We start from the raw sequence: 15,892 nt of genomic DNA, 5'->3' as shown, positions 1-15,892 counted from the left end.
GCAATGGTGCACATAATTTAACCACATATAAGATGACCTTTAACTGTAACACTGAGTTGGATGATTTACTGTATATTTTAGGAGCTTTGTGTGGAAACGTAAGTGTGTTGTTGGGTCCAAAGACACAAATCTTGAACTGATTTTAGATGTCACAAAAGAGCTTGAGAGAGATCAGAAGGTAACTGAAATGATGCATGTTTTTGTGGTATGAATAAATGTGTTTGCAAATTTGTGTTTGTTTGTTTATTGGCTCTCTGTGGAGCCTCCTTACTAATCTAACACAGAGTTAATTTAACACAATACTAATAAAAAGAGACTTTGATTTGGTTCTGATTTGCAGGCCCACACACAATTATTTTTATGCAACTTGTGAGGAGTTTAACCACTGTTTGCTTCCTTTGAAATTAATAATCCCCCCCCGCCCCCCCGGTAATTACTCAAATATTTTTATGGTTACACACCAGTAGTCCTTTTGTGTGGTCTTAATGCTTATTGGATGTCTGAACATATTTCTAAACAAAAAGCTGGAGAATAGTGATGATTGAAAAATACAGTGAGGTTTTTATTTGAAGTTATGCTTACACCATTCAAGAATTTTTGATGTGTGGAACAAAAAAAAGGATGATGTCAGGAGCTCAACTGGAGGCAACCACAATTAATTATTAAGTATAGAAATGCACACAGGGATAAGAATTTCTCTTATTTTAACTCAGTCTCATGAAAGAATGTCAAATAGTTAAATTGCCCTTCAGTTCAAAATGTGACACAATCATAACAATAAAGACTCACAAATTGTACAATTACTACATTTTTATTTCATTCCATACAACCTGCAGTTTTTCTGGAAAATTAATCTGTAGACTAAAACATTTTCTTTCTTACTGTCTGAAAAGAACTAGAATTATTGAGTTAAAACCATTTGAAAGGTTAAAATGTAACTTTTTTTCTAATATTGACTTCATCATCAGGTTTATTGCTATTTCATAAAAATTATAGGTTACTTATAATAACTGATAAAATATCTGTTTAAATGACAGGAAATAAAAAAAAATCAATGAAAATTGAAAGATAAAGGAGGGGATGGCAGAAGTCACTCATTCTGGGATGCTCATTTATGAGATTACTGGTTCAAGTCTTGTTGTATTCGACATTTTCTAGTGCCATACTACTTCCCTTTTATTGTGATTCCTCATTTTTATAGTCATCTCGTGTGTGAATTCTTAAAGTTAAGTTGAGTAAAAGTATAGGGTTGGGGTCAGGGCTCTAAGTTAACATCAGCCAAACCACCAAATACTGGTTAAAGTAGATTTTGGTTGTTTTAAATTTATAAATTTTAAGGTAAATTAAATGAAAACTTACAGGCCAGTTTGGCAGGTGATGAATGAAGCAAGCCATTTTGGTTATTTGTCCTTGCAGTGCTACCACTACATTTCACAAACTATTCCTTAATGTGTCATGCATCCACTTGCTGCATGCTTACTTTTTTTTTTTATGTGTGCATGGTGCCGTTTATGTGCTTCTGTCTGCTTGCCTGAATAAAGTGCAGCTAAATGAGGAGCAAAATATCAACAGAGGTGATTTTTTCTTTAAAAGTTGTGAAGAATGAGGGTGGTTACAAGAAAAGAAAATGTCGACAACAAAAGAGAAGGTGAAACTATTTAAATAATGTAATCACACAATTCATGTGATGTCACATGAATAATACCTGACACATAGCATAATAATAAGAATACATTGCCAGCTTACAATTTACAGACATGGATTGCTACAGAAAACGTTATTTATTATGTTTCCGTTCCATGTTTACCTGTTTTATGTACATTCAGGACATTGTAAGCATAGTGTGGAACAAATGGAAAAACAATCTAGTATAGATAAAAGGTTGCTCCTAGCATACTTTTATCTTTTATTTCTCCCTTTAGCATTGGCCAGTGACTGTAGGTCAAAGCTACAACGTGCAGTGGCATCATACACTAAAAACATAAACTATATCTCCAGATTATGTTGTTTTAATGCTTGATTTTATGTATGCTCATGTGGTGCAGACTGTCCAACTGCATTTATGTGTTAGATGAAAGTGAATGAGGATCATGTGAACCAGCTGGATCAGCATTCGCTTGGTTTGCGAGCCACACAGGACCCTCATGAACATTGGCTATGAAGGAGAAACTCAACAGCTGGTCCAAGGCAACACAAAGCTCAAAGAAAGCCTGAACACATCGCATAGCAGGAAAGGCAGCACACATACTTTTTTCTCTCACACACACACTGACACAGAAGAAGAGAGTTCTTCTTAAATAAGGAACAGAATTGGGCAGCGTTCTCTAAATCAAATCCAGCGTGGTACATTGGGGAATTCTCTTCATTTTTTACTTCCTTCACAGTTAATCATCTGTCCTTCTTCCCCTCCTCCTCAACTTCCCTCCCTTGCCCTCTCTCCATATTTAATAACTCATTGCCACCATCTTAGCTCCACTGAGGATTGGCTAGTCTTACAATAAAGAACCAATGTTTATGTAAATATCAATTAGCTATTATGAGAATAATATATTGTTTAGATTTTTTTTTTCTTTTTCTATTCTTTTTTTATTTTACAAATCAGTTTTTTTAATGTCTTTTTTTTCTAGTTTTCTTCTCACATCTCCTTCGTCCAGCTTCATTCTTGGCCCAATGAGAGCCAGTGGTAATGAATGTGAACATTAAAGAGTCGTATGCATGATGAATGGAATGGCCTTTAGCTTTCTCTCATTGTCCTCACTCTCTCTCTTTCTTATTATTCTCTACCTCCCTCTGCCTCAACCCCTCTGCTTTTCTTTCTCGCTCCTTTTCTTCCTCCTCCTCTAACCCCTCCAGGTATATCAGAGTGGCGCGTGGCAGTGATGTGTTTTAGGCTTAAATTAACCCATTTACTGTGTCCTTGACCAAACTAAGTCATTTGTCAGCTGCTAAATGTTATAGCAGCGTGGATGCCTGTCAGCTAGCAACACGAAATACATTTAGCTTAACATAAAAGCAACACACTCTTTGAAGCTATCTTTAAGTCCTTGCTTTTCCAGCACTAACTAAATCTCCAGTTTCCCTATTTCACATCACAGTTGTATTAGGTTAAATGTGATCAATTTAACACTATGCTTGCATTTCCTCCTGTTACTAATGTTTTGGGGTACACTTTGAAGACTTGCAGTGCCATATATGTAAATGATGATTTGAAAGAGCTCTGTTTTATCTCAGTTCCAACACCATATGTGTATTAAATTACCAGCCATGATGTTTATATTACAAAGACGTCGTGTCCTAGCCACAAATCAAACAATGGTTTTTAAAAAACTCTGTTAAAGCAAAATAATCAGAACTCAATCATCACTTTTAACCAATTATGAATGGGGTTATATTTATCAGCAGAGATCTTACTCTCAGTCTGTGATTTGCTGTGTATGTGATTCTTTTGGGCTTCAACCTTTGGACAGTGTGTATAGTCCTAATCCAATAACACTCTGGATGGGAGGATTGAAAAAATGTGAAGTGGTTTTATGACGAAGAAGCACTGAGACACAGGAATATAGTAAAGACTCAAGTGAGCAATTGACCCAACTATTAAATGAGAATTCATTACATGTTCATATGTTGAGCATGCAAGGGCCCGAGTTCAAATGTTGAGATTACAAACTGATGTTGTGATTTGTTATATCTTTTAGAAAAGCACATTTTCTTTGCTCTCTGATGGGTAACAGATAGAAAAAGGACTAGTAGTCATTCCTCCTCTTCCAAAAGCTGTCCTCTAAAGTTGGTGTCTTTCAACTTTCTGTTGGCCAAGCAGCTTTATTGGTCTAGAGTCAAAGCTGTAACAGTAGGGTTTCCTAGCCTTCCACAAAGCCTTTATGGTGTTCCCTTTCACTGCCATGGATACAAAGCAGAGGAAAACATCTCTAAGTTTTACTTTGATCTCCTCCTTGTCTTTTTTTTTATCTAGCTGTAATGGGTTACCCATCCTTCTAGATGCGTGCCTCGCCTCTGCAGCTCTTCACAGCTGTCGTCTGCTTGTCTGCCAAATCTCAAGTGTATTCTTCAACTTTTTTTGCCCTTCTTTTTGTCCCTACAATCCCCACAGTTACAAACAAGTGAATGCATTTTGAACAATATCAGCAAGACCCTGGATCAGACCAGAACCAGTCAGAACACAGACAGACAGCAAAGACAGAAGATCCAGGAGCAGCTGCACAATGCCAGTAAAGAGGTGGAGCGTCTGCAGCAGGAGCAAACACATATACGTCACTTCACTGAAAAAAAGGTAACTGCTCCCTTATTCACTCAAATATTAAATTATGAATTCTCATAAATTTTTCCTTGCTGATGTCAGAGTTGTGTTATAACAATTACTATGAGCTAGTTCATTTGACTTTCTGGTGTGACCTTGAATCACAGAGAATTGCTAGCTCAACAGGTCAAGAAGCATTTTCTAGCTAAGTGGGCCACGTTGTGTAAGACAAAACTTCATCTAAAAGTACACAATATCTACAGGATTTGAGATTTAATATAATCTTCTCTTTATTTATTATGCTTTGTCTTTTCCTACAGTTGAGCCGATAAGAGGGGTTACACAGGTGATGGACTGATTTAAATGTGAAATTTTTAAATGTGGGATTCACTGTGACTGGCATTGTCTCTTTCTACAATGGTGCTCATAATAAGATGTTAGATAAAACTGGATAATCTGATATTTTGAGTCTTAGTAAAAAACCTCAAACACACACTTAGGAAGACAGGCTTGGAGAAAAAAAATGACAGGTCTTCCTTAAATGACATTTTAGCAGCATAGACAAGAGTAAAAAGCAGAAACCACATGGTCACATGTTACATTACTTTTTAGATATTTTCGTTCTCTGCTCTTTTTGCAATACAAGTAAAGCATATGTTAGTGCTTAGTGGTTTGAATTTAACCTTCAATTAACCAGCTTGGAAAGATACTTTTCCCTAAACCATTGGTAAATTTCAAGGGCTTGTATTAGTAAAAAGGGAAGCAGCACACAACATTCAGTCCTTTTCACTGGCAAGCCTCTTCACTGACAATACTCTTATTTTTACTGTAATATTAGTGTGAGGGTTAAGGCCAGTAATCTTGCTGTCTAATATTGAAGCTGTTATTATAACAATTACCCACTTTATAAAGTGAACATTTAAAAGAACCAGATTCTTTATCATTTTATTTCTCATTAAATGGACTTTGGTAAAAGAAACATTTTAATTAAAACTTCTCATAATCTTTTCTGAAGGAGTGAACAAATATATTTTCAGTCACAATGACAGTAAATATTTGCAGTTATAGATTACAATGAAGGCATAATAACATACATATCTCCATGTTATCTTTGTTAAATGTGTGTTTTCTTACATATGAATAGTTTTCAGTTTGCCTTTCCTGTATTTCATATGTGTGTGAGGTTGTGTGTTATGGTTTGATTTGCTATGTCAACGATGTATCATTACATTCTGTCCAGAGGTCTGGTTTTTGCTTCACATCTGGACTTGCTTAATGCACGAAAACTGCTTTTTTTCCCCCTCTAATCTATTACAAGGCCTCTCTCACACACACCCACACAGACCCACATGCACTTACAGCTTTGCCTACACACCGTCATTATGTGGACAGTGGTAGTAGATGAGTCCAGAGGAGAGTGAGTGAGTCTGCACCCTCTTGAGTGTAAATGAAACAGAACTTTTTATGTAAGTTATTCTCCTCTCCAGCTTTAAAAGTCCTAACATTAGCCCAGCTGAATAAATACCGTCAACACGCTCTCCTTCAACTTATATGTACTCTGCTAATTCACTTCTTTTTGTGTTCTGACTCTTTTTTTGTTTTGCTGAGAGGGATGGAGACGTAGTTTGGCTTTCTGTGGAGATTAGATAATTCTCCCCACAAGGCATTAATTTTAGAACCCACTGAAATCTTGTATGTTTTATTTTTGCTATTTTAAATTGATGACTCTCTTGATTGGAAAAGTGAATTAACCAGCTCTGATTTTGACTACCCAGCTAACTCGCACAAGAAATTCATTAGATAGATGCAGAAGTTTAATTTTTTTTTTTCTCATAACAGTAAGAGGCACATTTTCAAGCATTAAGTCAATTTTAATCTATTTAATTTCTGACCCTGCTTATTAAACTTTGAGTTCCTGTGTATATACAGTATATATATTCTATCTTTGGTTCTTCTCATTTTATTAACTCATGCTCATCATGATCATCATGTGAATAAACACATGTTGCTGTTATTTTAATATGAGGTTGAAGTGCTGTAATGTTCCAGAGTTGTCCTAAACTTTGGAATTTGTAAAAGCAATTAAACATCACATGATGCTTTGTTTCAGAAATATTGCCCTTCATCCTACGATCCAATTGTTGGCTAAATTTGGACTCATTGGTGAACATAACGTTCCTCCATATATCCAGGTTCCAGTGCACATGTTGCGACCAGTGCAAACAAGCCTGATGTTAAAGGGCAGTCATGGAAGACCTCTTGGCATCCCTGAGTCTGGAAATTGGCTGTGGACAGTCTGTTCCAGATTGTTTGGATAGAGTGCATGGCCATATCGTCTCGCAAACCTTGACCACAAATCTGTAGAAGACTGTCTACAGCTCTGTCGTCTCGCAAACCTTGACCACAAATCTGTAGAAGACTGTCTACAGCTCCTAAGAGCTGGGTGAAGAAACTGTCCTCTTGTGGCGCCATCTTCTTGAGACATACACTTTGCAACCTGTCTCTGGAACTACAACTTAGTTTTGAGAAACACCTGCTTAAAATTGCCCTTTGGCATAACAAGAGTCAGTAGTAGAATAAGCTTTTATAGCACTGGAAGAGGTGGTTTGTTCATTTTTCCATCTGTGCAACCCACATATTCAGCTCTTTCCACAAATGCACTTTCCTTACAAGAAAGTATGTAAAACGTTATTTATATAGCACATCTTGACATAAAATCACAAAGTGCTTTACAAGAGGCAACAATATAAAAACTTTTTTTTTTTATTTACAAATTTTGTAATTTTTTTTTTTTTTTTTTTTTTACAAATGAGGCACCTAAAGGGAAATAAACAGAATTTCTAAGAGTGTAAGATTTATTCCCAAGAAGCATGTTAGAACAAAGAAATAATCAGCCAAATACAAATTTTCTTACATTTTACGCTAATTTTGTATCAGTGTGATTCAGTATATTTTTTTTCTTTTAAGCACATTGGATAAACAACTTTAACCTCTAAAATCTCTGCAAGATCGCCGATGCCCCCGAGTGCCGTCGCTTTTATTGTCTACAATTTCTCAGGAGTGGTACTCTGTGTGGTAAATTGTGATCAATAGCTTACCCTTTAGGTGATCTTTCCAGGCATTTATATCCCATCCAGGAGGTTTAAAATCCAGATGTAACATACAGTGTTTATTCTGAGACTCTTTATGGTAAATTCTAAATGAGTGATAAAATATATATATATATATAAATATTATTTTTGGAATTAAAAAAGTCACTTTTCACCAGGGTATTGTGATGAAGTCACATCCCACCAACTAGTTAGGTTAAATTGACAGAAATGTTCAATTAGGAGCAGCTAAAGATCAACAAGTGAGCAGAAAGTTATATGTGTGTCTAAAAAAAACAACAATAATGGTCTTCTATGGCTGGAATAAAGTCAAGAAAACATTTTTGAAACAAAGTGGTACCAGTGGTACTAGCATAAATAACTGTAAACAACAACAAATAATAATAATAATACATTGAGGATAAACTGTTAAGAAAATTTTGTAATTTTTTTTACTTATTTTTTGGCCTGAAAGCCAAAACGTGGTCATTGTTAATCTGTTTTATATCTACAAAGTACTGTTAGTAATAAATTATGATTTTTTTTTTTTTTTTTTGATTGGCCTTATATCTATTGATAAAACTGCTTCTCCACGTTTAGTTCCGACTCTGGGAACAGACAGTAGATTTGACCCTGATGACCTGAGGGATCTGGTTGGTTCATAATGAACCAGGAGATCCTGAATGCATTTTGGTCCTAAACCACTCTGTGCTTTGTAAATTAACAGCAGGATTTTTAAGTAAATTCGTTGACAGACAGGAAGCCAGTGTAAAGATCTGAGGACTGGAGTTATATGATCCACTTTCTTGGTCTTAGTGAGCACTCGAGCAGCAGCATTCTGGACTAACTGCAGCTGTCTGATGGACTTTTTAGGGAGATCTGTGAGGATGGCATTACAGTAGTCCAGTCTACTGAAGATAAATGCATGGACAAGTTTTTCTAAATGCTGCTGAGGCATCAGTCCTTTAATCCTCAGTATGTTCTTTAAGTGATAATAGGCTGACTTGTGTCCATGACTTCTTCCAGATTTCTGGCTTGGCTGTTAGTTTTGAACTTAGATGTTTGAGGCTGAGTACTGACTTAATCTTTCTTCCTTGGCTCCAAAAACTATTATTTCAGTTTTTTCTTCATTAATTCATCCATTATTCATTAAACTAATGGGAGTTCTGGCACACTCAGTCTTTAATTTGATTGATGCAGTTGATCAGAGTTTGGATCCGACTGTAGTCTCCTGGTGAAATAGCTATGTACATTTGTGTGTCATCAGCATAGCTGTGGAAACATTTTGTTGTTTTTCATAAATTGAGCGAGTGGCAGCATGTAGATGTTGAACAGCAGTGGCCCTAGAATGGAGGTTTGGGGAACTCCACAGGTTATTTTGGTTCACTAAGATTTATAGTTACCTATAGGCACAATGTCTTTTAAATATGACTCAGACCAATTAATTGCAGTGCCAGAAAGTCCATCTGAGTTTTTCAGCTGGTCTAGTAAGATGTTATAGTCGACCGTGTCAAATGCAGCACCGAGATCTAGCAGTAAGTGAAATGTTTCCGCTATCTGTGCTCAGGCGGATGTCATTAAAGACCTTAACTAGAGCAGTCTCAGTGCTGTGGCGTGGCTGAAAACCTGACTGGTAGACATTAAAATAGTTATTTAGTGTCAGGAAATAGTGCAGGTGTTGAAAAGCAGCTTTTTCTATAATCTTACTAAGAAAAGGGAGGTTTGATATCGGCCTGTAGCTGCTCATTTCTTAAGTTTTTCTTTTCCGTAGTGGCTTAATGACGGCTGTTTTTAGAGTCTGTGGGAAGACACCTGAAAAGCAGAGATATGTTTACAATCTGTAAGATTTCTAAGGCCATGCATCCTGAAACATTCTTAAAAAAAACTGGTTGGCAGGGCGTCAAGACAGCAAGTGGTGGTTTTCAGATGGCCAAAGATCTCATCCAGGTTTTTAGGACTGATTGAAGAAAAGCGTGTCATGGTGTTCATATCTCTGAGTGGAAACGGACATATGTCCTGCCCCTGGCATGGAAGCACTGACTGACTCCCTGACTTTCTAAATTTTGTCAGTAAAGAAAGAAGCAAACTCACTACAGCCCTGGTTGGATAGAACGTTTGGGGTTACGGACACAGGAGGATTAGTGAGCCTGTCAACAGTAACGAACAAGACACAATCATTATTGCTGTTTTTAGAAATAATGTCAGAAAAGAAACATCATCTTGCATTTCTCAGCTCCAGATTATAAAGCCTCAGACTCGTTATAGATCTCAAAATTTGACATAATTTTAGCCCCGATAATCTGACAACTGAAGCTGTTCTGAAAAAAACATAATTGCTTTATGTTGACCGTGCTTAAAACGGTTGACTTTCTACATGCATAAAATACATGCACACATTAAAAAAAAAAAAAAAAGACGGCCCAGAAATTGCAAAAAAAATTCTTATGTTATAGTTTTAAGGGTTAAATGAATATTTTCAGAAGGGCAAGAGGGTTAAAGTAAATTACAGTGTAAATATTAAGAGACAAAGAGTGGCACAGTTGAAAGTAGGCAGAGTTGAGAAAGGATGCCTTCTTCAAGCCTTCTTTGCTGGACATGGAGACACATTGATTCCTGAACATGATGCTCAACAACCATCAGAGTAGCTTACTGAGTTTTCCCTCCACTCACTTTCTTTGATGATTTCACATATTGCTCATTTCTTCTTCTTCTTCTTCTTTTTTCTTTTGCCTTTCCACTTCTGCCTTTCATTTACTCCCCTCCCACCCCACCTCCTTCACAACACCCCACCCCCAGCTGCTCAAATATTATTTTCCCTCTCCTGTCGTCCTGTCCCCCCTTTTTTTCTCTGTCTCTTTATCTTGTCATTGCCTGTCAGTTGGGATTCTATCTACGCAGTGTTGTGTGGGTTCGTTCTGTGTGAACACATTGAGACTGAGATACACTTAAGAGCTCATTGATTTAAAAATACCTTCGATATTGGAGGTCCCCTCCCGCAGATTCGTTGAGGAGCTTATCACAAACGCATAGACATCCACACAGAGATATGCATAAACCAAAGCTCCACTCCAAAGTTTCTCCTTAAACTTTTTGATTGACCTAGTTAGCATGTCGTTTTGACAAGTTGTCTGTTTTGACACGACATCCTCTGGTGTTTATCAACATCCATTCTGCCTATCACATGCTCACATTGGGAATTCATGCACACACACTCAAAGATAAATCAAGCTAAGATTTAAAAAAAAAAATTGGCTGGAAGTTGATGCTGTATTTGCACAGGGTTAGGCTGAATGACATGCAATTTTAACATCAATAAAAAGCTTTGGTCATTTAAAAAAAAATGTTTTCTGTGTGTGTGAGAGTATATTATTTATCTGATGTCTGTGGAATGCAAAACACAACCTGTATTATGTCTGTCCAAAGCACTACCTGTTTATATGGATCGTACTGTTTAGATGAATGCTCATGTGTGCTTTAGCTACATGGATGGCAGTATTTGCAGTGTTTTCCTTTTTTTTTTCTCTTTTTGCCGTAGCTCATATTTACTGTGTTAAGCGTGCCTGGTTGCCGACAGCCAGAGGTGAGAGGTCAAAATGCCAAGTTAACTCCATCAATCCCCCTGGACAGTTACAAACGAGCCCTCAGCTCTGCTCAAAACAATCCCTGGATCATGCAGAACTTGACAGGAGGTGGGGGGAGAGGTGACGAAAGAGGGGTATTTGACTCTATTTGGCACGAAGAAGTGTTGCAAATGTAGTGCAAACTTCTTTTCATAAAGCATGTTCAAATATAATACAATTTGATTTTAAAAAGTAGGTTCTTTATTATTATTATTATTCACTTTTAATGATCTGCATCTGAGCATCTGTATCAATACAACTCAGAACTGGTATGAATGTCTAAATTGTTGACTGGTAATATACTTGACAGCAATCCACTGGCCTTGAACCCTGATTCCCAGACGTGGTCTGTCTTTGTGAAGATAATCTGATTCATATTTCAACCACTGAGAGGTTAAAAAAAAAAATGCCTGAACTTCTTTGAAACGTTATAGAAACATAAGCCCAGATGAAAATATCCCAAAATACATTAGAGACTTAGTTGGCTCCAAACTCAAACCTTGCCATTTTCACTGACCTCAAACTGAGAGAGACCCTGACAAGATGCAGACTCAGTTAACACAGACCAAGGAGATAAAAAAAAGTCCTAAACATTTCCCTGGGCAAACTTGCGAGGAATCACACCCACATGAAAGCATGTGCAGACATGCACGTCGAAACACACTCGCACTTATTTGGCATACAGCTGAAGTGGGTAATTAGGGAGGGTCACCAAGGAAACAGGAAAACACAAGCAATTGTTAGACCTGCTGTACGCTCAAGAGTAGAATAGCCAACAGTTTCTCTGTTGTGTGCTGACATCCACCCACCACCACCATTACCTTAAACCTATATATGAAAACCAGACCACAATATGTCATCTTAAGTTCTGTAAACAGTGAGTAGGGCTCCTCTGTTTACTGAGAAACAGTTAGTGTTGCCAATGAATCAAAGAAATGTCAGTTTTAACACAATAAACTTTACCCAGTGTTCTTCAATAGGGACAATAGTGTTTTCATCATACAGTTACAACGGAGGGAGATGAAGATGTGTGTGTTGCTGATGCAGCTCACAGAAAGTAAAAAGCAGCATTTAGATAGTCAGAAAGAGGTTAAAAAAACACACACACACAAAAAGTAGCTCCATTCTTTACCAAAAAGATTTTTTTTATTGCTTGTGACTCGTATTAAAATTATTTCAGTTTATAGAATTGATACTGAAATATTTATTTGTAAAAAAAAATCAGATAAGTTTGAGTGAACATTTGAGTTCTGGAGTTATCATTATTTTATTCCTTTCCTCTTTTAAGGTGATATTTAAAGTGTGGATGTTAACATACTTTGATTTTGGAGCACAGAATGTCTGATTTACCTATTTTGATTAAACAGTTACTTCGAAGAAAGGAGAGTTTGGCAAAACTGCACGACGAGAAGGATGAGCTGAGAGCAAAAACAGAGGACCAAAGCAGAGAGTGTGTCCATCTCAACCAGATCAAAGAGAAACTGGAGGCTGAGTTGGCTTTGTGTCGAGAAAAACTGCACACCTCCCACCTGGAGGTCCATGTCTGTCTCTCTCTGTGTGCATGTGACATTGCAGTTGTCAAAAATGTGTAAATGTGCTAAAATACCTATTCATGTGGCTTGTTTGAATGTTTTTTTAGTGTCTTTTCTTGGGGTTTAGGTTCGCAGCAGAGATCAGTTTATAATTCAGCTTAGAAGTGAAATGAAGACAGATGAACAAAAGCATCAAGAGACACAGAAACAGGTGTGGTGGTCTTTTCAAATCTATTTATGTCAAGGAAGCACCCAAACCAGCAACCGTCCCCCACTGTTTGCTCCCAGACAACTTTGTTAAAGCAGCGGGAAACATAGCATCGTACTCAAATTCTTGTTGAAATGTGAACTCGAGAACAAGAAATTGTGACTCATTAATGTTTGCAGTGCCTAGATTTTCCCGAACTAAACTGAGAAAATGAAGTCTGACTAATTCTGTTTGTGTGTGCATCATAAGGTTTTCTCATCCTCTTCATCTTCAAATTTCTTTTCCTTGCATAGGTGACAGCGCTGGAGGAAGAGGTCAGAAACTTAAACTGCAAAGTCAACGCACACGAGGAAAAGGCCCATCAGTTAAGTGAAAAGGTCAAATGCCTTAGGAACCAAAAGGACAAAGAACAGCAGCAGCTACATGATCGGCTCTTTGTTAGTCAGGAACAGGTAATAAAGAACGTTTGCTCATTTTACTCCTTTCCTCAACAGGTAATATCTTTAGTGGAAACTATGATTAAGTCGAACTCTAACCTGGAAGTGGTAAAACAAGCTCACAAAACTGAAGTTGTGAGTTAGATTGGAACTACCACCCAGCTAGTAGCAGCTGACTGAAGTAGAACAAGTCTGAGATTGGCATGGTAGGGTGAATTTTTCGAGTTTAGAGGCCATAAAGCTAAAGAATGGTTTAAGTAGACACACATTGTCACATAGAGAAGTCTTTCATGCTTTTGGAGCTCAGTCAGCTTGACCACGATCCCATAGCAAAAACCCTCTACTGTGTTAATTCACTGAAAACCTTGTCCTTTAGCAACTTAGAGCTAAATCACGAGCTTAATTCTGTTGCCATCTTACATATATCTCTGTCTACATCATCTGAATTACTAAACAAGACAGGATGACCACTCTGTTTGTCAACCTCTCACTTCTAATTGGATCCAAACATGAACAGACTACAAACAAAAAGTAGAGCAAAAGATTTCCTCAAGGGGATTAAGATAAGAATAAAGATATTATTAACTGAAGTCATCTTGGGTAGTCATGTGACAGCCATGATCACTCAAATGACAGGCCAAATGAGGTTTGTCAGGTCATGAGAGTCAAATGTGTTTTTCATCATGTTTAATCGGGGTTGTTTATTTCGTCAAAGCACAAGCTCCTAATTACGGTCACAAGAAAGCCATAGTGTCCAGATTAAGCCTTGTTACAAGGTCTGCCATTCACTAACAGATATGAGATGCTAAGTGCACCATTAGTGGCTGCAATATAACATAGTGGATTCTTTACAGGAAAAGAAATACCATGACAGAGAGCCAAAATTGTATATGATGCAAAATTTCATTATATATGTGTGTTTCATAACCATTCACTAACATCAGTCAGATAAAATCATGTGCACACTGGCTGAGTCAGTGGTTTTAACCAGTCCACTCACATATGACCAAATACCTGCCTCAGTCGTTCAGTTTTTCTCTAAAGTAGAAAATCACATTAATGACTGTTCTCCTCCCCTCTGGGTTGTGTCTCACTCTTTTCATTTTCCTCTGCACAAGCAAGTTCCCTACTCAGTCATGCTAGCTTCTATCCAGTGTTAGTCCTAAGGCCCAGTTAATCCCTGGTTAAACCAAGCTGCGGTGAACCACTGAAATCTAACTAGTTGCCTGTCATTAGTTGTAAACCCTCATGTTCTGATCCAGATTACAACGGGATTAACATGGATGAACTCAAGCAGAGTGTTAGAGTGGGTTTAACTTTCTCAACCTCTCCCCTCGAGAGGTGAGCTACGGCAGGATTCCAAGTGTAACGCCAGGATTAAGGCTGGTTTCACTTCCTTGGTTCCTCAGTCATTATGACAGAGGTTACTGCGGAGCAACACATTATACCACAAAATTTTAGGGAAACTTGTATGTGCACATTTAAATCATGACGTATGTACTGCACTCAGTTAAGTTTCACTTGATTGTTTAGCAATGTGAAAACTATGATCGTCATGATGTATTTTTTTCCAATATTTATGTTTGTAAGATTGTTAACAGTTTATTATTTATGCACACATTATTGCTTTCCACTGGTCTTTGTCAGTGGTAACCCTATTTACAGCTTACAGTAAATGGTTTTCCTCATTATGATTATACCTCTTAAAGTGGAATTAGGATTTTAAGGTTCATACCTTTCCTTTAGGCTAATTTATAAGCTGTTTTTCACCCATTTTGTCTGCAACATTAAGCTTTTCTTCTGTTTTTGATCAGCATCACTATCTTAACATATTTGCATAAAGCCTGGCCAGCAGACAGTTTGGCAACCCCTCAAACAAAACTCTGCAGCTACATCGCAGTCCATCAACTTTATTCACTAATTAATGCAAGTTCCCACTACAAGATTTCCAGCATTGCTGGTTTGTTGTATAATTGTCACAATACAATGTGCTTTTCTTGTCATCTTGAGTTTTACAGTCCTAGTAGGTTTGCATGACAGAATATAGACCTACCAGGGGGCGAGGATTACACAGGTTTAATTTGCTATTCTTTGCCCCTTAAGTTGTCTGTTTGATCTTTATCAAGCAGTTCCCGCTATCATACAGACAAGTCTCTTTCTCCTCATTAATGTTACTTGTGGAAGCTTGTGGTGATTTAATCTGCTTTGCTCACCTGGTTGATGAGGATAAGATGTGGTTTCTCTCCAGTTTGTTATATCTCATCCATCAAAGTGACCAGATTTACCGAATTCTGCTAAGTTTCATGAGCAGACTGTAATTTATTCACCAGGATCTCTGTGTTTCTCTATGTTTGTCTAATGTTTATTTCCTTTTCTGGGTTAATACCTAACCTCATGTCCCATGACCTCATCGTTTGAGATGATGTTTGCTGTAGCGCCTCAATCACCAATTCGTCTGCCATGACCACCTCAGAATATCAAGCAAGGAATTTAGTCAACGACTGGGATGTCTCTGCAGGCCTCACAAATCATACTTTTGTTGTGTTCACACATAGAGATTTATGGCTTCTAATCTGTCTTGGATCTGGGCCATTTGACTGTGACCTCCAACACTTGTCTGTGACATGAGAATCAGGCGAATAATTTTGTGGTGTAAACATGACTTTATTAACTTTAACTTTTTCCCACCCAGAAGAGAATTTTCTTTTCTTTTCTTTTCTTTTCTTTTCTTTTCTTTTCTTTTCTTTTCTT

At 37.3% G+C, this 15,892-nt stretch overlaps 1 protein-coding gene across 8 annotated transcripts in view; it reads left to right on the top strand.

Moving 5' to 3' along the window:
• LOC121629120 (early endosome antigen 1-like) overlaps nt 1-15,892 on the top strand; it is a 118,475-nt gene that overhangs the window by 52,254 nt on the left and 50,329 nt on the right. For all 8 annotated transcript variants that reach the window (XM_041968675.1, XM_041968674.1, XM_041968673.1 and 5 more), the window contains 4 exons: nt 4,109-4,288; nt 12,332-12,499; nt 12,624-12,707; nt 12,998-13,156. In XM_041968675.1, the coding sequence (XP_041824609.1) occupies nt 4,109-4,288; nt 12,332-12,499; nt 12,624-12,707; nt 12,998-13,156 (591 nt within the window). The remainder of the gene's footprint in view (nt 1-4,108; nt 4,289-12,331; nt 12,500-12,623; nt 12,708-12,997; nt 13,157-15,892) is intronic.

The sequence above is a fragment of the Melanotaenia boesemani genome, chromosome 18, assembly GCF_017639745.1.
Source record: "Melanotaenia boesemani isolate fMelBoe1 chromosome 18, fMelBoe1.pri, whole genome shotgun sequence".
Lineage (NCBI taxonomy): Eukaryota > Metazoa > Chordata > Actinopteri > Atheriniformes > Melanotaeniidae > Melanotaenia > Melanotaenia boesemani.
The sequence above is the reverse complement of the archived record's forward strand: the minus strand, read 5'-3'. Positions and strand labels throughout refer to the sequence as shown.